The sequence below is a fragment of the Aythya marila genome (assembly GCF_965140915.1).
Source record: "Aythya marila genome assembly, chromosome: 24".
In the NCBI taxonomy this organism is placed as follows: domain Eukaryota; kingdom Metazoa; phylum Chordata; class Aves; order Anseriformes; family Anatidae; genus Aythya; species Aythya marila.
Window position 1 is genome coordinate 5,222,215 of NC_139065.1, and position 15,827 is coordinate 5,238,041.

Consider the following 15,827-nt stretch of genomic DNA (forward strand, 5'->3'; position numbering starts at 1 on the left):
ACCTTTTATATGTATTTGTCCATAGCAATTGATCAATTTATCAAGTAGACTTTATATCAGACAGGAATTATAAGAATACTGTGTTTATAAAATAAGCCACTTATCTGAATTCCAGTGGCAAAGAAAGTTTAAACTGAACAGCAAAAACTTTAGGTGACCTGAAGCTCTCCCTGGCTGTAAGACTTACTCTTCCCTGACAAAAGCTCTCTTTGTGGTTTCACGATTCCTGTTTTTGCTAACAAGGAATTGAACACAGCAGAAAGACAGAGCCACTCAGTAAAACAACAGGTTTCTGAAATGGAACAGCAGTGATTACACACTTGGCAGGACATTCGTATTTCTCAGAATGCCTGCAAAGGGAGGTACGGACTGCTTTGTGTGCACTCCCTATCTGCAGCACACCACACCTACCGGTAACTGCAAATACATGAAGACAAAGGCCAATTTTCCAGCCTCCTGCCAGCTAACTAGTTGTCTAGACAGCAAGAGGCAGCAGTGACTCACCTGCAGTCCACGCACTCCTCCTGGGGGTGCTGCCAAGACACACTCTGCTGGGGCCTTCTGGTCTTGAACAACTGGTTCAGGTTTTTCCAGTCTCAGTGAGTCCTCCCCTCCTGGAGCTGCAAAGGATAGAAAACGTTCAGGTGTAGGTATTAATGCAGCAGGGTTCTTAGGACAAAAGGAAAAGCTTTAACATTCTTTTTGTTTGTTTTAAACAGGAAAATAAAATTCCCACCCACATTTTACAATGAAGAAGCTAAAACAAGGGAAGAAGCAGTAATCTGTCCTGACTGTGTGAGCTCAAGGAAACACCAAGCATGAATTCAGGCTGCTAGTTCTCTGTTTTAGATATTAATGGGTTCTGCCTGAGGTATCAAATTTTCTGTCAAAACAATACAACAAAAGCAGCAAGAACCAGTGAGGTAGGACTGCCCACACCCACAGATTAATACTGCAGAGCAACCAAAGGACCTGGGTGCTTGCACTGAAGACAGAACATTATTTGTGCATTCTGGCAGGAGTGACCGCAAAGATCATAACTAGGGACCGCTCACACTCCAGAGCCCATCGGTCCCAGCACAATGATCACACTTCAGTTCCAGTCTCCTCTAGTGGCAGGCACAGCAGAGCACCCTATCTCCAGCAAGGCCTGGGAGGTGCTGGGGGAGAATAAATGAGATTCCTGACTCTGCTGACCTGTTAGATAGAAAACTCCATCATCTTTGCGCTTCACAACGATGTGATCTACTGCCAAGGTGATAGGAACAGGGCCAGGGGACGTAGGGTATACCCGAGGGCTGTCATCCTGGAAAAAAGAAAAGAGAAAAAAGCAGAGAGGAGATGAAATGGTGTGAAAGCTCTGGCAGTCCTACAGAGGGTTCCCCTTGCCCCCAGCCTTCACAGGAGTAACGTTACCACTGGCAGCACTGCCAGAGCATATCGAGGTCACCCACCATACGGAAAAGCCTGGCTTTATATACAGGGCACGGGGAAGGCCCTCACACAGATCACAACAAAGCTCTGTCATACCCATAATAAAGGTTAAGGAGAGGCCATCTTCCTTAGCACTACTCTCACAGTTGTCCTGTGAATTCCTGAGGCAAAAACCTACCAAAATAAAGCCAATATCCCTAAGCCTGAAGGTTTTTATGCTGCTGTCTGGCCACGCTAGTTCCTGGTTGCCTGTGGAGCAAACACATTGCTTTCAGAAGAACTTCTGACAGTTTTCTCCCCGTCTAAGTATCAGACAGCTATTATACGCTGTTTTGTCTTCCATCCATAATTGTTTAAATTCTTACAAAAACGGTCAAATAATTCTTATTTCACACAAGCAATTGGGAGAAGTATTTAATTCTGTTTGCTTTGAGTCTGCAAACAGATCATCAACACAGCTGAGGAGAGAATCTGAAGGTCAGGCTCCCATTTCTCAACAATCTGAGCACTCAACAACCCTTCTGTGTTACTTGTTTATCCATAAGGCAATTTTTAGAAACCAAATAAAACACAGTCAGGAAAACAGGACCTCTACAGAGGCCCATGGCCATCCCACAGCATCCTTACCCAAGCAGAATCTTGCAAGTGAGCTCTGCTCGGGATACCACCTTGGTTCCCCATATACCCACCTTCAGTGTGATTTTGGCATCCACAACTTCTATCTCCATGGGGATCACCTCGGGGATTATTTCATCCTCAAGAAAAGGGCCAAGGTTGGTGAGGAAGGACATGAAGAGCTCTGCTCTGTAGCTGTGGACCAGCATATGTAGGAAGCCATTCTGAACAGCAAGCGATGAGTGCACAGCAGCGTTGGGTCCTACTTCAAGACGCAAACACACTTCTGGCTGGGTCTTCTTCGCTTCAGGGACTGAAGGCTTCTCCACACCTGTATCTCCTACAGTCAAAGCAGAGAGGCCTCATTGCAGAACATCAGTAGTAAGACATAAGGTCAAAATAAGAATTTTGAAAAGCCCTTCACTGTCCAGGCACAGAATAGAGTCAAGTTCACAAAGGCAGCAGTCTGAAGCCATCTTCCTCATGAAAGAAGTCCAGGTTTCAAACTGGAGTTCACAACACAGAGATTACCACTAGGACCAGACTCCCCAAGCCCCCGGAGCCAGCCTTCTCTCCCCAGCTCAGCACATCTAAAAGTAGCCATCATCTTGCACCTACACCAGTTGGCCAGAAACTCACCACTCAGTTCTCCAGAGCCAGTCACTCCTCAACACTACCTAAATCTTGTATTCATTTTGCCCCCTTGTGGCTCTAGACAGTATTGATAAAAAGAAATAACAGTCCAACAACTCCTGCTCAGGCTTTCACTTAAAGTTTTTGGTTACACTTGTGGTTTTGTGTTTTTTGTTTTCATGCATTTTAAATTTGAACATAGCCGTGGGGAAATACCCTGTCCCAGAAGCATTATTCTCAGGGCAGGAATAACTTCAGGGTTTCTCTAGGTACCTTTATTCCTCTTTTCATTTATTTCATGCATCCTAGCAGGAAAAAAAAAAATCCCAACCAAGGATTAGAGTTTCACTGTACCAGATATCATCTAGCTTAACTGTGTAGGTACTTTGGGAATTTCATGAACACTGAAATATCAGTTAAAATGAAAGACACCTTGAGAGTGGCAGTTATCACAGTGTGGTTATAAAAGCCAGAATCTTACCCACATAGCCACGCAAGTATTGCCACATCCCAACGTTGTTCAGTTGCTCTGGGACCACGTTCATTACTTGTAAAGCAACAGACAAATCGTCACCTCGTGCCTCTATTCCACAGTTCACCTCATTCATCTTCAGTACCAGGACTGACACCTGAAACAGCAAGTGACAAGCTCCCTTATTAAACCACCACCACACTGAGTTCACTTCAAGATTCACTTGGAGGGAGTATTACAGTGAGGAGGAACAAAACTCTGACCAGCTGAAGGCTGGGGTCCTCTCTGCTCTGTGAAGTCGAGCTGTTTATCTCAGGAGACACTCCACCCTCATCCTCTGCCATCAGGCTTGCTCTACTGCCCGTGTTGTTGTGGGCCTGAAGGAGATGTCCTGAGGGAAGAGGGTCCAGGCTGGGCTCTGAAATGGAAGCGACAACAACAGTTTGATTCTGTTTCTTCTTCTGGTTTTAAGCAGTCCTGATCTCAGTATCTGCCTGAATCTCATGACTTATCAGCTTACACCAACCTCCAGGGAACTCTCTCCAGCTCCTTAGATGAATTTAATTAATGCATAGCTGAAGTGTGCAATGCGCAGTGCACCCTACTTCTAACTATCCCTTAATCCCCTAATATATTTAATATATTAGGGGATTGTATATATCTAATACGTATCTAATGTATCTATACCTAATATACTCTAACCATCCCCTAATAAACCCCTCTCAAACACTATGGACTGTCCACCCACCTGTATGCATCTGTGGTTCTTGCTCTAGTATGGCCAAATAAACACCTTAGAACACCACTGTGATGGTACAGGGGACACCCTTTCCACTCATTTATACTCATTCTCTTTTTTTTTTTTTTTTTAAAAAAAAAAGCCATCTAGAAAAGCAGAAAGAGTAATTTTGGGTGAACTGCTCATGACCTGCAAAAAGAATGAATAGCACAAGAGAATTCCATGAGACCACAGCACGAGGCAGTCACCCATGGCAGAAAACTGAAATGAGAGTGGGGACGAGCAGTCCTTACCAGAATCTGTGAGCATCACAAAGCCATCGCTGCCATCGCTGTCCACGGACAGCCCGTCCTCGGGACCGCTCCCATCCACGGACGTGGTGTCAAAGGAGTGCTGGGACGCCGTCCTCTTCATGGAGAAGAAAGGCATTCGCCTGCTGCCACCCCCACCTGGAGTCACTGCTCCCTCTTCTGCTTTGGGCAAAGAATCCCTACAAAATAAATAAATAAATCAATAAAGGCAAACAGCTTAGCCTTGGGATTATACAGGTATTAGGCAGGCTTTAGCGTCCTTATACCAATCCCCAAGAGATGAAGGTCTAACCTCTCTCTGGCCCATATGGCACACAGAGAAAGGGAGCAGTTGGCCTGCACCTCCCCTCCTTCCCGGCAGCCCTGCTGCTGCGATGCACAGGAGGATGCTCCACTCACTTGGCTGGGGGGAGAGAGAGCATTTTCTGCATGGTGGAGGTCATCTTCTCCCGGCTCAAGCTCAGAGCGTCTTTTGTTATAGACATGGCTTCTTTGGTGAGGTCCATAGTCACATGCAGAGCTTCCTTGGTGGCATCCTTTGTGATATGCAGCGCACTGGACAACTCCACCTCCAGGTTCTTCAAAGGGATGAGTTCTGCCTGACCGTTGAGAGCGATGTTTCCTCTCTCCACGGGCTGCACTTCTGAGGTTGGGCTAGAAGGGAGGGCAGGAGGGCTCTGAGGATGACTGCTGGGCTCTTCTGGTCTTTCTGTAACCAGGGCTTCTACAGCTTCACGTGCTTCCTCTATCAGACCCTTCTCCTCCATGGTTTTACCTTGCGGAGTTGTACTCAGAGCTCCATCGCTTGCAGATCTTTGGAGCCTCTCCAGTGGCACACCGGTTACGTTGGTACCTGTACCTTCAATCTCCCTGTCCTCTGGGACCTTTGTGGTCCCACACATTCCCTTCTCGGAACTGGTCTCAGATTTCTGCTCCTTCTCTTCAGCTGCCAGCCCCTCCTTGCTGTCTGAGGGCGAGAGCTCTGACTCGATCAGGCTCGTTGTGTCTGAGTCGAGGGATCTGGGTTCCAGGCAGGAGCCTGGAGCAGGGTTCATGAGCAGGGCCACTTCAGCACTGTGGAACAGAACTCCCACAGAGGCAGACATGGGATCTAAAGGAGAGCCAGTCACCTCCTGGGTGTCCTGGGCCAGCTGCTCCTGTAGCGTTTGCAGAACTTCTTTCATCCTGAGCAGCACCAAGTATTGGTAGTGGTTGAGCCGAACTTTGACGTGAACAGATGAGGACAAAAGCACATGGATATCAGCAGAGGCTTCCAGCTCTTTATCATCTACTCCATCATCAGTTTCACACTCAGACTCTCCCAAGACATCCATCGTCTCTGCAACCTTGTAGACATTCTTCAGATCCTGGTCAGTCCTTGATCTTTGGCAAACCCCATGCTCTCTGGAGAGGTTTTCATTCTTGGAGTGATTGCTGAAACTGGCAGAAGGCTTGATTTTTATATCAGAGGCAGATGATTCTTGTCGTTTAGATATCTGAGCCTGCCCCCATCTCTTGGGAAGACAGGCCCAAATGGAGAGGGGAAATGGGTCAATAAAGCTAAGGGCTCTGCCCTTAGAGCTCTCAGCACCCTCGAAGTCCAGGGAAAGCTCAGTGAAATTCATAGACCACAGATCTTCAGAGGCAGAGAGTTTGCGCAACGGCTGGGGAAAACCCGTATGCTTCTGAGGTCTGTCATCCACCTCGTATGCGTGGCGCAAGAAGAGGGTGTGAAGGAGGCTGAAGTTATCCTGAGACCTCGGGAACTGCGTGTAGCTGGAGTGGAAGAATTCCGAACTGGCAAATTTACGGAAGAGGCTCTGGAGGTCCTGGCAGCTGCAGAAGGGAGCGTGGCGGGTGTTGGTGGCAGTCATCTCTGTCGCGCGGATGCAGAGCGTCTGCGGACGGTCTTGGTGATCAGTGACTTTCTTCTCCACAGGGATGTTGAGCTATGGGAAGAGAAAGACACTAGAAGTTAAGCAGTGAGAAGGGAAATTAGCAGAGGCCTATCCTGCTGCTTACACAGAAGATCAGCTGTGGAATATAGAAATAACTGACAAGTCTTGGTCTCTACTAAAATCCCAAGAGCTGGACTAGACTCTCAACTCATCCTTATCTGAAAAATTAACAATAAGGGAAGAGAAATCAGATGCAAGGAAATTTAACCTTAATTTTATTTCAACTTCTTTTACCATCCACGGGTTGTGTAGCAGCTCAGCTCACAACTACACACTTTGATCTTTCTCTGCAAGTACTTACTACACAGTCAGGCCTTTAAGCCTTTGCACAAAACTGCTATCGAGTAGTCAGTGGCAGACACCATCGGATGTCAATGCCACAGACGCATGCCTGTTGGTACCTTCTCACTGGAGTGAGTCAAAGTGGTTTCCAAAGGGCAGAAAGCAACTTTTGGTTACCTGAGCCAGCAGTTTTTCCTTAAAACTGTTTTCATAAATACCGACTTGCCTGTCTGTTCTGGACTAGAACTCAAGCACTTGTTTACTGCTCATAGATGAAAACAAAATTAACTCAAGCAGTACACAGACAACAGATGGGGAAAGGGGGGAACTTCACGTGCTCAGCCTGGACTCCAGCTATGTCCTGGTCTCATGTTCCTTACACAACAAGAAGGGAGAGGACACTGAAGACTGAGAAGTGAATGGTACCTTCAGCCGGAAGCCATCCAGTCGGACATCAAAATGCTCATCACGTTTGCCTGAGTCCTCCAGCTTGTAGATGGCTTTGAACTGCTCCAAGCTGCGATAAAGATCCAGACAGAAGAGGTTTATCCAGAGCATGCTTGCTGTATCCAGGGTAAGCATCAAACCATTCAGCTGTACATACAGGTTTGGGCATGGAACTAGAATAGAACAGAATCAAAGTGGATTAATAATAGCAGAAAAGGCCTTTCAGGAGGTCTGCAGCTCAGCGTACAACCTGCATTGACAACACCAAAGCTTAGGGCTTCAACACCCACTGCAAGACAGATATCTTGATGAAAGGGAGAAGCTGAGATGCAGCAGAGAAGTGACGTGTTCCAGTTCTCACGCCCAGTTAGCTGCAGAGCACTCAGAGCTCCCTAGAGTCCTGCTCCAGTGCAAATCAACAGAGCAGAACCCCAAGAGCTGACCAAAGCAGTTCTCCTTCAATATGCTCCTGGGCAAGTTATTTTTTTCAAGCACATCTTTCCCTTCACACTTTGCACCAGGCAAAGTCTATCCCACTATCTCAAAGGCAAAAGAAAAAAAAAATAGACAGGCAAACACACAAACACCAGGAAACTGAACAAAAATGGACACCCATAGAAGCCTCAAGAATTTACACGTAAAGAATGAAAAGTTGACTGATTTTTTAAGAAACTTATGAAAGAAGGTGCTAACCTTGGTGTATTACCTGGAAAGTCCTGATTGTCTGGGAAGTAATACTCTGTGAATTCAATATGGATTGCAGAGACCTGATCAGGAAGGTTGAGGAATTTTCTATTACATGAAAGCAAGGTTGAAGGTTTCTTACTATGCTGACCAGCTGTAGAAACCTGAAAATATAAATGGCATGAAGCTGTGCAGAGCCCACATTTGGCAAAAGAAAGCATCCCAGTAACCCTGCTGTCTCCCACATTCAATCTATCTCATTTACACATCAAACACACTATGCTTTCAAGTAACAATAAAACTTTTTTCTACCTTCTAATATTTTCAACTCCTCTCCTTTGAGGGAATTCAGTTCTTTATATCTCGTGTCACTGCTAGTAAGACCCACAACAATCAGAATTAGATGATGTGAACAAACAGAATTGAAATCTATTGTACCTTTCTTCAGGATTAACAGCGTGTTGCTAAATCCATTATAATACCTGGTACTGATTATGCTCTTACAATGGGTACACGGTATCTGGATGTAGGGCCTGATCCACTCTAATGATCCTTTCAGTCCTGGGTCAGAAATATGAGGTAAGATTCTCCTCCTCTGTCAAAAATCCATATCCTCACTAACTTCTCGAATGCATGAAATCTTTTATCCTGGGCTTGCCTATGAAAGTTTAGACATGAACACACAGAGCGCAGAAACTCTGTAGTTATGCATGCAATTTCCTCTGAACATGAAAATTATCAGCAGTTCATACCAGGTTTAAAAGTTGTACATGCAACACAGTAACAGCTTTTGGGTTCCCTGGTTGCAGAGCTTTGATTGTCTTGGATTACATGGGATTTGCCTGATTTATTTGCATCACATCAAATTAAATTTCTTTTTGAAAAAAAAAAAAAAAAAAAAAAAAAAAGAACATGGATGTCCACAGGCACTGCTCCAATCCCTACCTGGTGAACATCCAGGTCATCCACACGAACTACCACACAGCTGGATCGAAGCCGGTTCCAGGGAGGGTGCCGGAGCTGTGGCAAACTTGAAGGAGGTACACGGCCTTTCTCCAAGGGGCTTTTCTGAGGACTTAGAGATGTATCTGTGGGGATGGAAAAGCAGAAGCAGCAGGGTTTTACTCATCTCCTTTTCAATGAACTTCACTATCAACCCCAATACGTATGTGCTGACACAGCAGAAATAGCAGCCCCAAAATTAGAAACAGATGGGCACAGTTAGGAGGAAAAAAACAAAACTTTAGTACTTGTAAAAGAAAAACAGCATCAAAGACTGGCATGCTCCACAGCAACAGAGCAACTTCCTCAGCTAGGCTTTTAACCATCTCTTTTATCCATTACATGCTCAGTTACAGAGAAGAAAAAAATAAAGTTAGGAAAGTGACCGCTGCAGCCTGTCCATTCTTGCTGCAGTGTTGTTCCAGTATGATATCCATTATCCTTTGCCACTAAATTTCTGATTTTTAGTGTGCTATGGATTTCTGCACCAACAAATCTAGCTGCTAAGAGTCAGTGAAAGGGAACTAGAGATATTGCTGCCTGGGGAACAACTGTTACCATCTCCAGCTTTATCAGGAATTTAATCAAACATCATTACCTGGTTTCCTTTTGAAGGGGGAAAGTGGAGTCTTGGCAAAGGCTGAGTCCATTTCTTCATAATGCTTCTCAATCTTGCTTTGAAATTCACTGACCAACCTTTTTGCCCACTGTCCCCGTGCTTCCATTGCCTCGCTGTACCTCACCCAATGCTTGCAGGCATCTCCTGCATGAAAGTAAACATCCTGGCTTTAAAATGAGGTTTCCGGATAAACACAACACTCCTGCTCCCCTTAAACCTACATAAATCTGTAAAGCATTCCCTTTAATTGATGCCACATTCAGGAGTACACAATATGCTGCATACTAAGCACTTGTGGAGCAAGAGCAGCTTTCCAAACAACAGAGCTGGTCCTACCAGCCAGTGTTCTAAACACAAGTGTTGGGAAGAATGCCATGGTCACACTTTTTCTTGCTTCCTCTGTTAACCACAAACAGATTTTCTCCTGGGACACATCCTACAACCCTTTCAAACTGATTAGGCACATGTAAGAACCAGATCCAGAGCTTAAGCAACCAAAAAGGAATCCAAAGTTTCAACTTTATGGCTTATGACAGACATAAATTTGTTCCTTTCTTTGCCAATAACTTGTCAGTCATCCACCAAGAGATAAACTAGATTAACCCTGTCCGCAAGGATTTAAGTCCCAAGTCTTTTGTGTAGTCCTTTCTTCCTGTCCTGCTTGAAGCCATGGTGCGGTGCTGTTCTGCAAATTGTTTTTATCTCCCTTGTCAAGCTGGGAGGACACTCTCTCCCTTACCTGCCCGATGGAAAGGATAATAGTCAAAAGCCATCCTCCTGAAGGTCAGCTGCATAGCACCGCCCAGCATCCCGTGCTTCAAAGTGCCTGTAAGAAACAGAACAAAGAAAATTACAGTCAGCTCTGCAGTCCAAACCCTGACTCAGGATAATTCAGGACAATGCTCATTTGATTGCCATCACTGACGGTTACCATGACTAGCACGAGCATATCTTAAAAAGTCTTGTCCTAGGCAAGGAACAGGACAACCAAATGTAATAGGGCAACAGTCTATATCATAAGAACCAGACCTATAATCTCAAATGCCAAATTACAAGGCCCCATCGCTTTCCAGGCTCCTGTCAATTACACTTTTCACTGCAATAACCAGCACTTGTTTTCTGAACACTTGCTGGTATGGCCAGTGAAATAAAGACAATAAAACCGTGCCAAGATGTTAATAACAGCAGCTCAGGAGACAGCAATACACAAGCCAGTTAAAAAAAAAAATAGTGATGATGTGGGAGGGGATTTATTTATTTTTCCTTTAACAGGAAGATGTATTGAAACAAGCTGTCCAACTGGATCAGAGATGTCTGTGCAAAGAGAGGGAGGGAGGTGGGAAGGGATATTTACCTCATAAGAGAGAAAAGATAGTCAAAAACCTCTATTCTCTATTAAAATATATTATCTAGGAGTAAAACAGACACTAATTAACAAACCCTTACTTGAAAAGAAAGGGGTAGGCAATGGAATGGCAAATAATCCTTGAGATCCTGGATACTGTAAAAACAAACATTTTTTCACCAAGAGGAATAATCATGCTTAATTCCCCTTGGTCAATACCACATTGTTCCTATAGCATATCCTCTGATCCTTCATTAAACACTGGATTATTTTTTTCCCTCCTGCAGCGTCCTCCTGACTCTGCTCTCAGTTACCTGACTCTCGAGTGTGGCTGTCATCACAAATGTGCAGATCCAGGCGTGAGATGAGGAGGTGGTATGACGACTCTTTCATGTCATGTTTATCAAAGTACTGACCAATGCTACTCGCATTCGGGCTGACTCCAAATGGCTGAGACCAGGACTGCTGGGTACTTGGAGCAGGCGGTGTGATCTGTTAGAGAAGGAACAGGTTGCTAAGAAATGATAGAAGGCTAAAGAGGTCGTGGTGGGGAAAGTTAGAACAGAATTAAATACAACTCATGCAGTCCTCCAGGCTGCAAGGCATCAATCTAAGGAAATCCAACAGGAAGTCTAGAAATCTGGATCCTTCCCTATGTTGTCAAGAGTAAAACCCTTTGCCTGTGGTTCTGCCTCCTCTGTATCAAGCTACTGTTAACTTGTCTTGGAAGATGATGTAAGACTCTGAGATGAAAAGGGCAAAGTATTCCTGATCTCCCTTCTATGTAATCTCACTGCACTAAGCACATAGTCCTCCGTCCCCAGAGTTTCCACCACCAGCAGTGAAACTCCTCTTCCCTCACGTTCCCTTCTTCTGAAAACACCTTTTGTCCTTTGCCCTATGTTTGTAGGGATTACTCAGCACAGGACTTTGTAAACAAAGTGGTAAAGGAAGTACAAGGTTACTGGTTGTTTTAAGGTTCTCACAGACTGCTAAGCTGTATGTAAACCAAAGAACAAATGAGACCAAATGAAACAAAGAACAAATGAGAAAAGAAACAGCAACAACAACAAAAAAACACACACAACCAAGAATTCTCTCCAGAGTATTAGGCAGGAAAAAAGAACCCCTGACAACAACAGTAAAATTGGATACCGATATTTTCCCTGGAGCATCAGAGCTCACTATGATTTTATGTCATAATATATTACATCAGAGCCCCTTCCCCCAGGCCTGTGCAGACTGACATTCAGAGGCAGAAAAGACTATTTCTAGAACATATTTATTTCTTATTACCAAATCAAATTCCTGTGGGATCCTCTGCAACTTTCTATATGCCAGCCCAATCTGGAAAGCCACACAACTTACCACCCTCCTTAAACAGAATACAAAATTAGACAGAATCTAGCCCATGACTATTTAAGAACATTCTCTGATGCTTAGTGGCAACAAATTCAACTCCTTTGGGCATTTCTTTTCTCAACAATAGCCCACAATCTATGTGATGCTGACCAAGGAAGCTTAACAGTTCTCACCAGGGAGATGCTCTGTGAGTGCGGGCCAGATGATGTGCAAACAGAAACTGTCTCTTGCACCTTGTCTTTTCCTTTTTCCTGGCAAGCCAACATCCAAATCATGCCTCACTCACCTGTACAGACTCCGGTGCCAGGCTTTTCCTCTGCTGGGCAGACTTCTCCATGGCTTCACTCAGAGACTCTGCGTACTTCATCATTGCTTTCAGCTGAGAGTCTGTCAGCACCCAGAGAAGGTCATCAAGAAGAAACATCAGCTTCGATGCCACCACATTGCAATCTTTGGTCTGAAACAGCAAGAAGGTGTCAGGGACTGTAAGAATTGCTCACAATACACTTTTCTTGTAATACACAGAAGCTGCAGCAGAAACAAGAGGTGCTGCTCCGAAACTCATCCAAGAAAAAAATTAATTCATCTGGTGGACATCTGCAGTATGTCACCTGAGAAGGAAAGTAGTCAATGCTACCTTCTCTTTAGAAGAGAAATTGCTCACCATTAAGAAAAAAAATGGCATTTTTTTGCATCTATTCCCCATCACATTTCCACTGTCAGGTTAAAAAAAAAGGCTAGTAGGCTTTAAGCTCCCTATAAAGAGATGACAGATCTCCTCGGGATGAGAAAATGGATTTTAAAATTGGCTCCATACATATTATTCTCCCCTGGGACATAAACTGCTCTGACATTTGGTAAAGAACACAGCTATTTCCAACAGAAAATAGAGCGGTATAGCAGCTTGGACTCAGTATTTGTAAAGGAAAAGAACCATTGCTGAAGGATGTGGGAGGAAATATGCATCATCATTGCACCAGGCAGTGAGAAGGTATCCTTCAAAGCATGGGTGAAACACTCACCCTTCTCTTAAGAGAGATCTGGATCCTGCCCTGGTTGGTAATGAGTCTCAGAGGAGTAGTAACAGGATCCTGATCACCATTGTCAGTTGCATCTGCTTCTATCCGAAGTGTCTGCCAGGTGAGTTCTTTGAATGTCAAAACCTACCCAGAAAGAGGAAAACGCTGAGATTTTCATCAACTTCAAGGATTACACTAAACCATTTTTAAATGTGGAATGAAACAAGGCCACGGAGAATCATTCAACATGCTCTTCCTCTGTGGTTCCTGTACAAAAACATCATCATGCCCCAGGTAATATCTAACCCCCTCTCTCACACTGAGACCAAAACAAACAAACAAATAAATAAATAAACAAATCAGACAAACCACCTGGGCATTCAGAGCTTCTCCAGCTTCATTCTCACAGATTACAGGAGCTTAGAGAAAGCTCTGAACCTAAGTCAGCTCTCAGCACCTCTGCTGCAGCACTGCCAGGGAAGTTCAGCGAGGTTCCCTGATGTCGGTTAGGAGAATTCAGACACCTGCCCAATAGCCCAGAGCACCAGGACAGCCCGGAGTGCCACTTTTCTGGGCACGTTATAATGGGTGACATACGAGGACTCTTTACCTCTCCTCTCTGGGGATCTGTAATGCGGGTGAGCCGCAAGTCGCTCTGCTGCCAGTTGGGGTTGACGCTGTAGCCTTGGAGCTGCCATAGCTCAAAAGAAGCATGAAAGGCCTTCGAGTGAATCTTGATAGTGATGGAATTGACAACAATAAACATCCCCTCGACGACCTTTTCAGCAAAGCCATATTCACTGCAAAGAGAAGGTCCTTTAAGTCACCATTTGTTATGGTAAAAGGCCCAGGTAGACTCAAAGGTTTATAGGCAATATTAGAACCACTAAAACATGAATCCGGAGTGGTCAGTGGTTAACTGTCGAGAACAACAGCCTCCCAAACCCCAACACGTCAGAAAGAAATCCCAGGGCTCGGGGGACTGACCTTTGACCTGCAGCAAGAGCAATGGGAGACTGTCCGTTGGGTGGCCGAGGCTCTTCACATGTTCGCATCTCTACCTCCACTTTATCCAGGTACTACAGAAACAGAACAGAGGATAAATAAATACGAGACAGAGCCTCAAGCCCAGACTAACATCCTCAAGTCTGGGACTCCAGTACAGGCACAACCAAGCTGTGCAGCCTCATGTCAAACCTCTCACACCAGTGCCAGATTTGTTGGGTAATCTGAATCCCCAGAAGTGGGGGGAGAACAAACAACAAAAACCAGGCATAAGGTTGCCCTGGACCTCACTGAAAGCTCAGCCCAGCTCTATCCTGCGGTGAAATGAGGGTCTCGTGGGAGGTCACTTATCTCCTAACAGGGCTGTTCTCAGAATTCTCCTTCCCCTGGGTGCTAAGGGCCTGGAGGCTTTAGGTCAGATGAAAATTTAAGAACGTACTTCATGGTTTCCCTTCCCAGAATTTTTGTCAAGTAGGAGGGATTAAAAAGGGTTTGGAAGAAAAGGAATGAACAAGAAAGAAACATTACCAGGCAGATTGGGTGTGTTTTCAGCTTTGTCCACTGGATCTGAAACAGTAAAGTCGAGGTTAGAAGAGTTATCTTCACATTGGAAAGTTTAGGAGATATCAGTGAACCATTTGAGCTCAAAGTTCTGCTCTGAGAAATGACCACAGGGACAGTCCACCGTGTCCCACTGAATCCAGCTCAAGCAGGCTCATGCAGACAAGTGAAAAGACAGTCCAGCTGCCAGCTCCATAAAGCCAGCATAGCTTTTGGATCCAGCACATCATCACAAGTAATAGATGTTCAGTAGGTCAAATACTAATTTTTCCCATTCCTTTATGGAAAACGTTCTTGTCCTTAAAACATTTGGAACTAATTGCTGCTGTTAGTAGAAATCAGCTGCGCATAAACCAATAATATCCTATTTTATTTTCTTACAGCAATACTTACTCTGCAGTTCTTGTAGGAGGGAGAACAAGTGTTTGGTACTAAAATAAGCAGATCTGACTCTAAAAACAGATAGAACAGAGCAGATCTGACTCTAAAAACAGATAGAACAGAGCAGATGAATAAGACAGGCTGGTTTTTGTTGTCACTTGGCAGAGTAGAACCACATTTTTTTCATAGCAAGTCTCTTCCATATACAAAAAAACTTTTGCATTCATATAATGCAACTCTGGTTAGTACCAACTGAGATTAAATAGTCTGGCATTTCGCATCAACTGAAAAAAAAAAAATCAATTTTGTGCTCTAAAAAGCACAAGGAAGAAAGTTTGTAGGAGGTTTCAGTGTGCAAAAGTGCAACTGTAAGTGCATGCACAATTTCAGCAATTATGCATGTAAATGGTCAACGGTGGGCTGAACGAGTGCAGTGTGCAGCTTTTCACATGCACCATTCATGTGTTTCTTAAGAATTGCATTTTGAACGATTAAGACTTAAGTTCAGTGTATTTTACTATACCTCACAGCATAATTAGGCTTTCAGATAACTGCACTCCATTTCTCTCTGCTTCCTATTCCTGTTGGAAGTCCTTGTTACTTCCTTAGCATTAAAAAAATAAGTCAGCGGGGATGAGGGAAGACATGGAAAACTGCTCAGCTATCAAAATGACAGGAAAATGGGAGGGAATGACCAAACAGAAAGGTTTATAAAATCCTAAGGCAGTTGGAGATGATGAGCAGGGAGTAATTGTTCACCATTTCTTGTACAGAACAGTACCTACCAGGAGACTATCAACTAAAAATAGTATGCACAGGCTTGCTGCAAGCAACAGCAGACACACAGTTAAGTTGTGAGTTTCTTTGTCATAGCATTCTCTGGGTGTTAAACAAGTCAGCAGATCCAAAAGGCATTTGGGCAAATTCCTAGAAATTCATCAGCAGGTACTACATACAA

General features: G+C 44.4%; 1 protein-coding gene across 3 annotated transcripts in view; it reads right to left on the bottom strand.

The window, feature by feature from the left end:
* The window catches only part of BLTP3A (bridge-like lipid transfer protein family member 3A), a 35,375-nt gene that overhangs the window by 5,315 nt on the left and 14,233 nt on the right, over positions 1-15,827 (bottom strand). Inside the window, exons 1-19 of one of the 3 annotated variants that reach the window (XM_082778535.1) lie at positions 15,393-15,464; positions 14,456-14,494; positions 13,910-14,001; positions 13,533-13,722; positions 12,926-13,066; positions 12,190-12,360; positions 10,856-11,033; positions 9,936-10,022; positions 9,176-9,340; positions 8,521-8,663; positions 7,598-7,739; positions 6,871-7,064; positions 4,604-6,153; positions 4,187-4,383; positions 3,418-3,572; positions 3,164-3,311; positions 2,124-2,389; positions 1,198-1,306; positions 505-620 (exon numbers count right to left, since the gene is read on the bottom strand). In XM_082778535.1, the coding sequence (XP_082634661.1) occupies positions 505-620; positions 1,198-1,306; positions 2,124-2,389; positions 3,164-3,311; positions 3,418-3,572; positions 4,187-4,383; positions 4,604-6,153; positions 6,871-7,064; positions 7,598-7,739; positions 8,521-8,663; positions 9,176-9,340; positions 9,936-10,022; positions 10,856-11,033; positions 12,190-12,360; positions 12,926-13,066; positions 13,533-13,722; positions 13,910-13,977 (4,020 nt within the window). In that variant the 5' untranslated portion in view covers positions 13,978-14,001; positions 14,456-14,494; positions 15,393-15,464. Of the gene's footprint in view, positions 1-504; positions 621-1,197; positions 1,307-2,123; positions 2,390-3,163; positions 3,312-3,417; positions 3,573-4,186; positions 4,384-4,603; positions 6,154-6,870; positions 7,065-7,597; positions 7,740-8,520; positions 8,664-9,175; positions 9,341-9,935; positions 10,023-10,855; positions 11,034-12,189; positions 12,361-12,925; positions 13,067-13,532; positions 13,723-13,909; positions 14,002-14,455; positions 14,495-15,392; positions 15,465-15,827 lie in introns of those variants that run through there. The other 2 variants (XM_082778534.1, XM_082778536.1) reach the window with 2 other exon arrangements.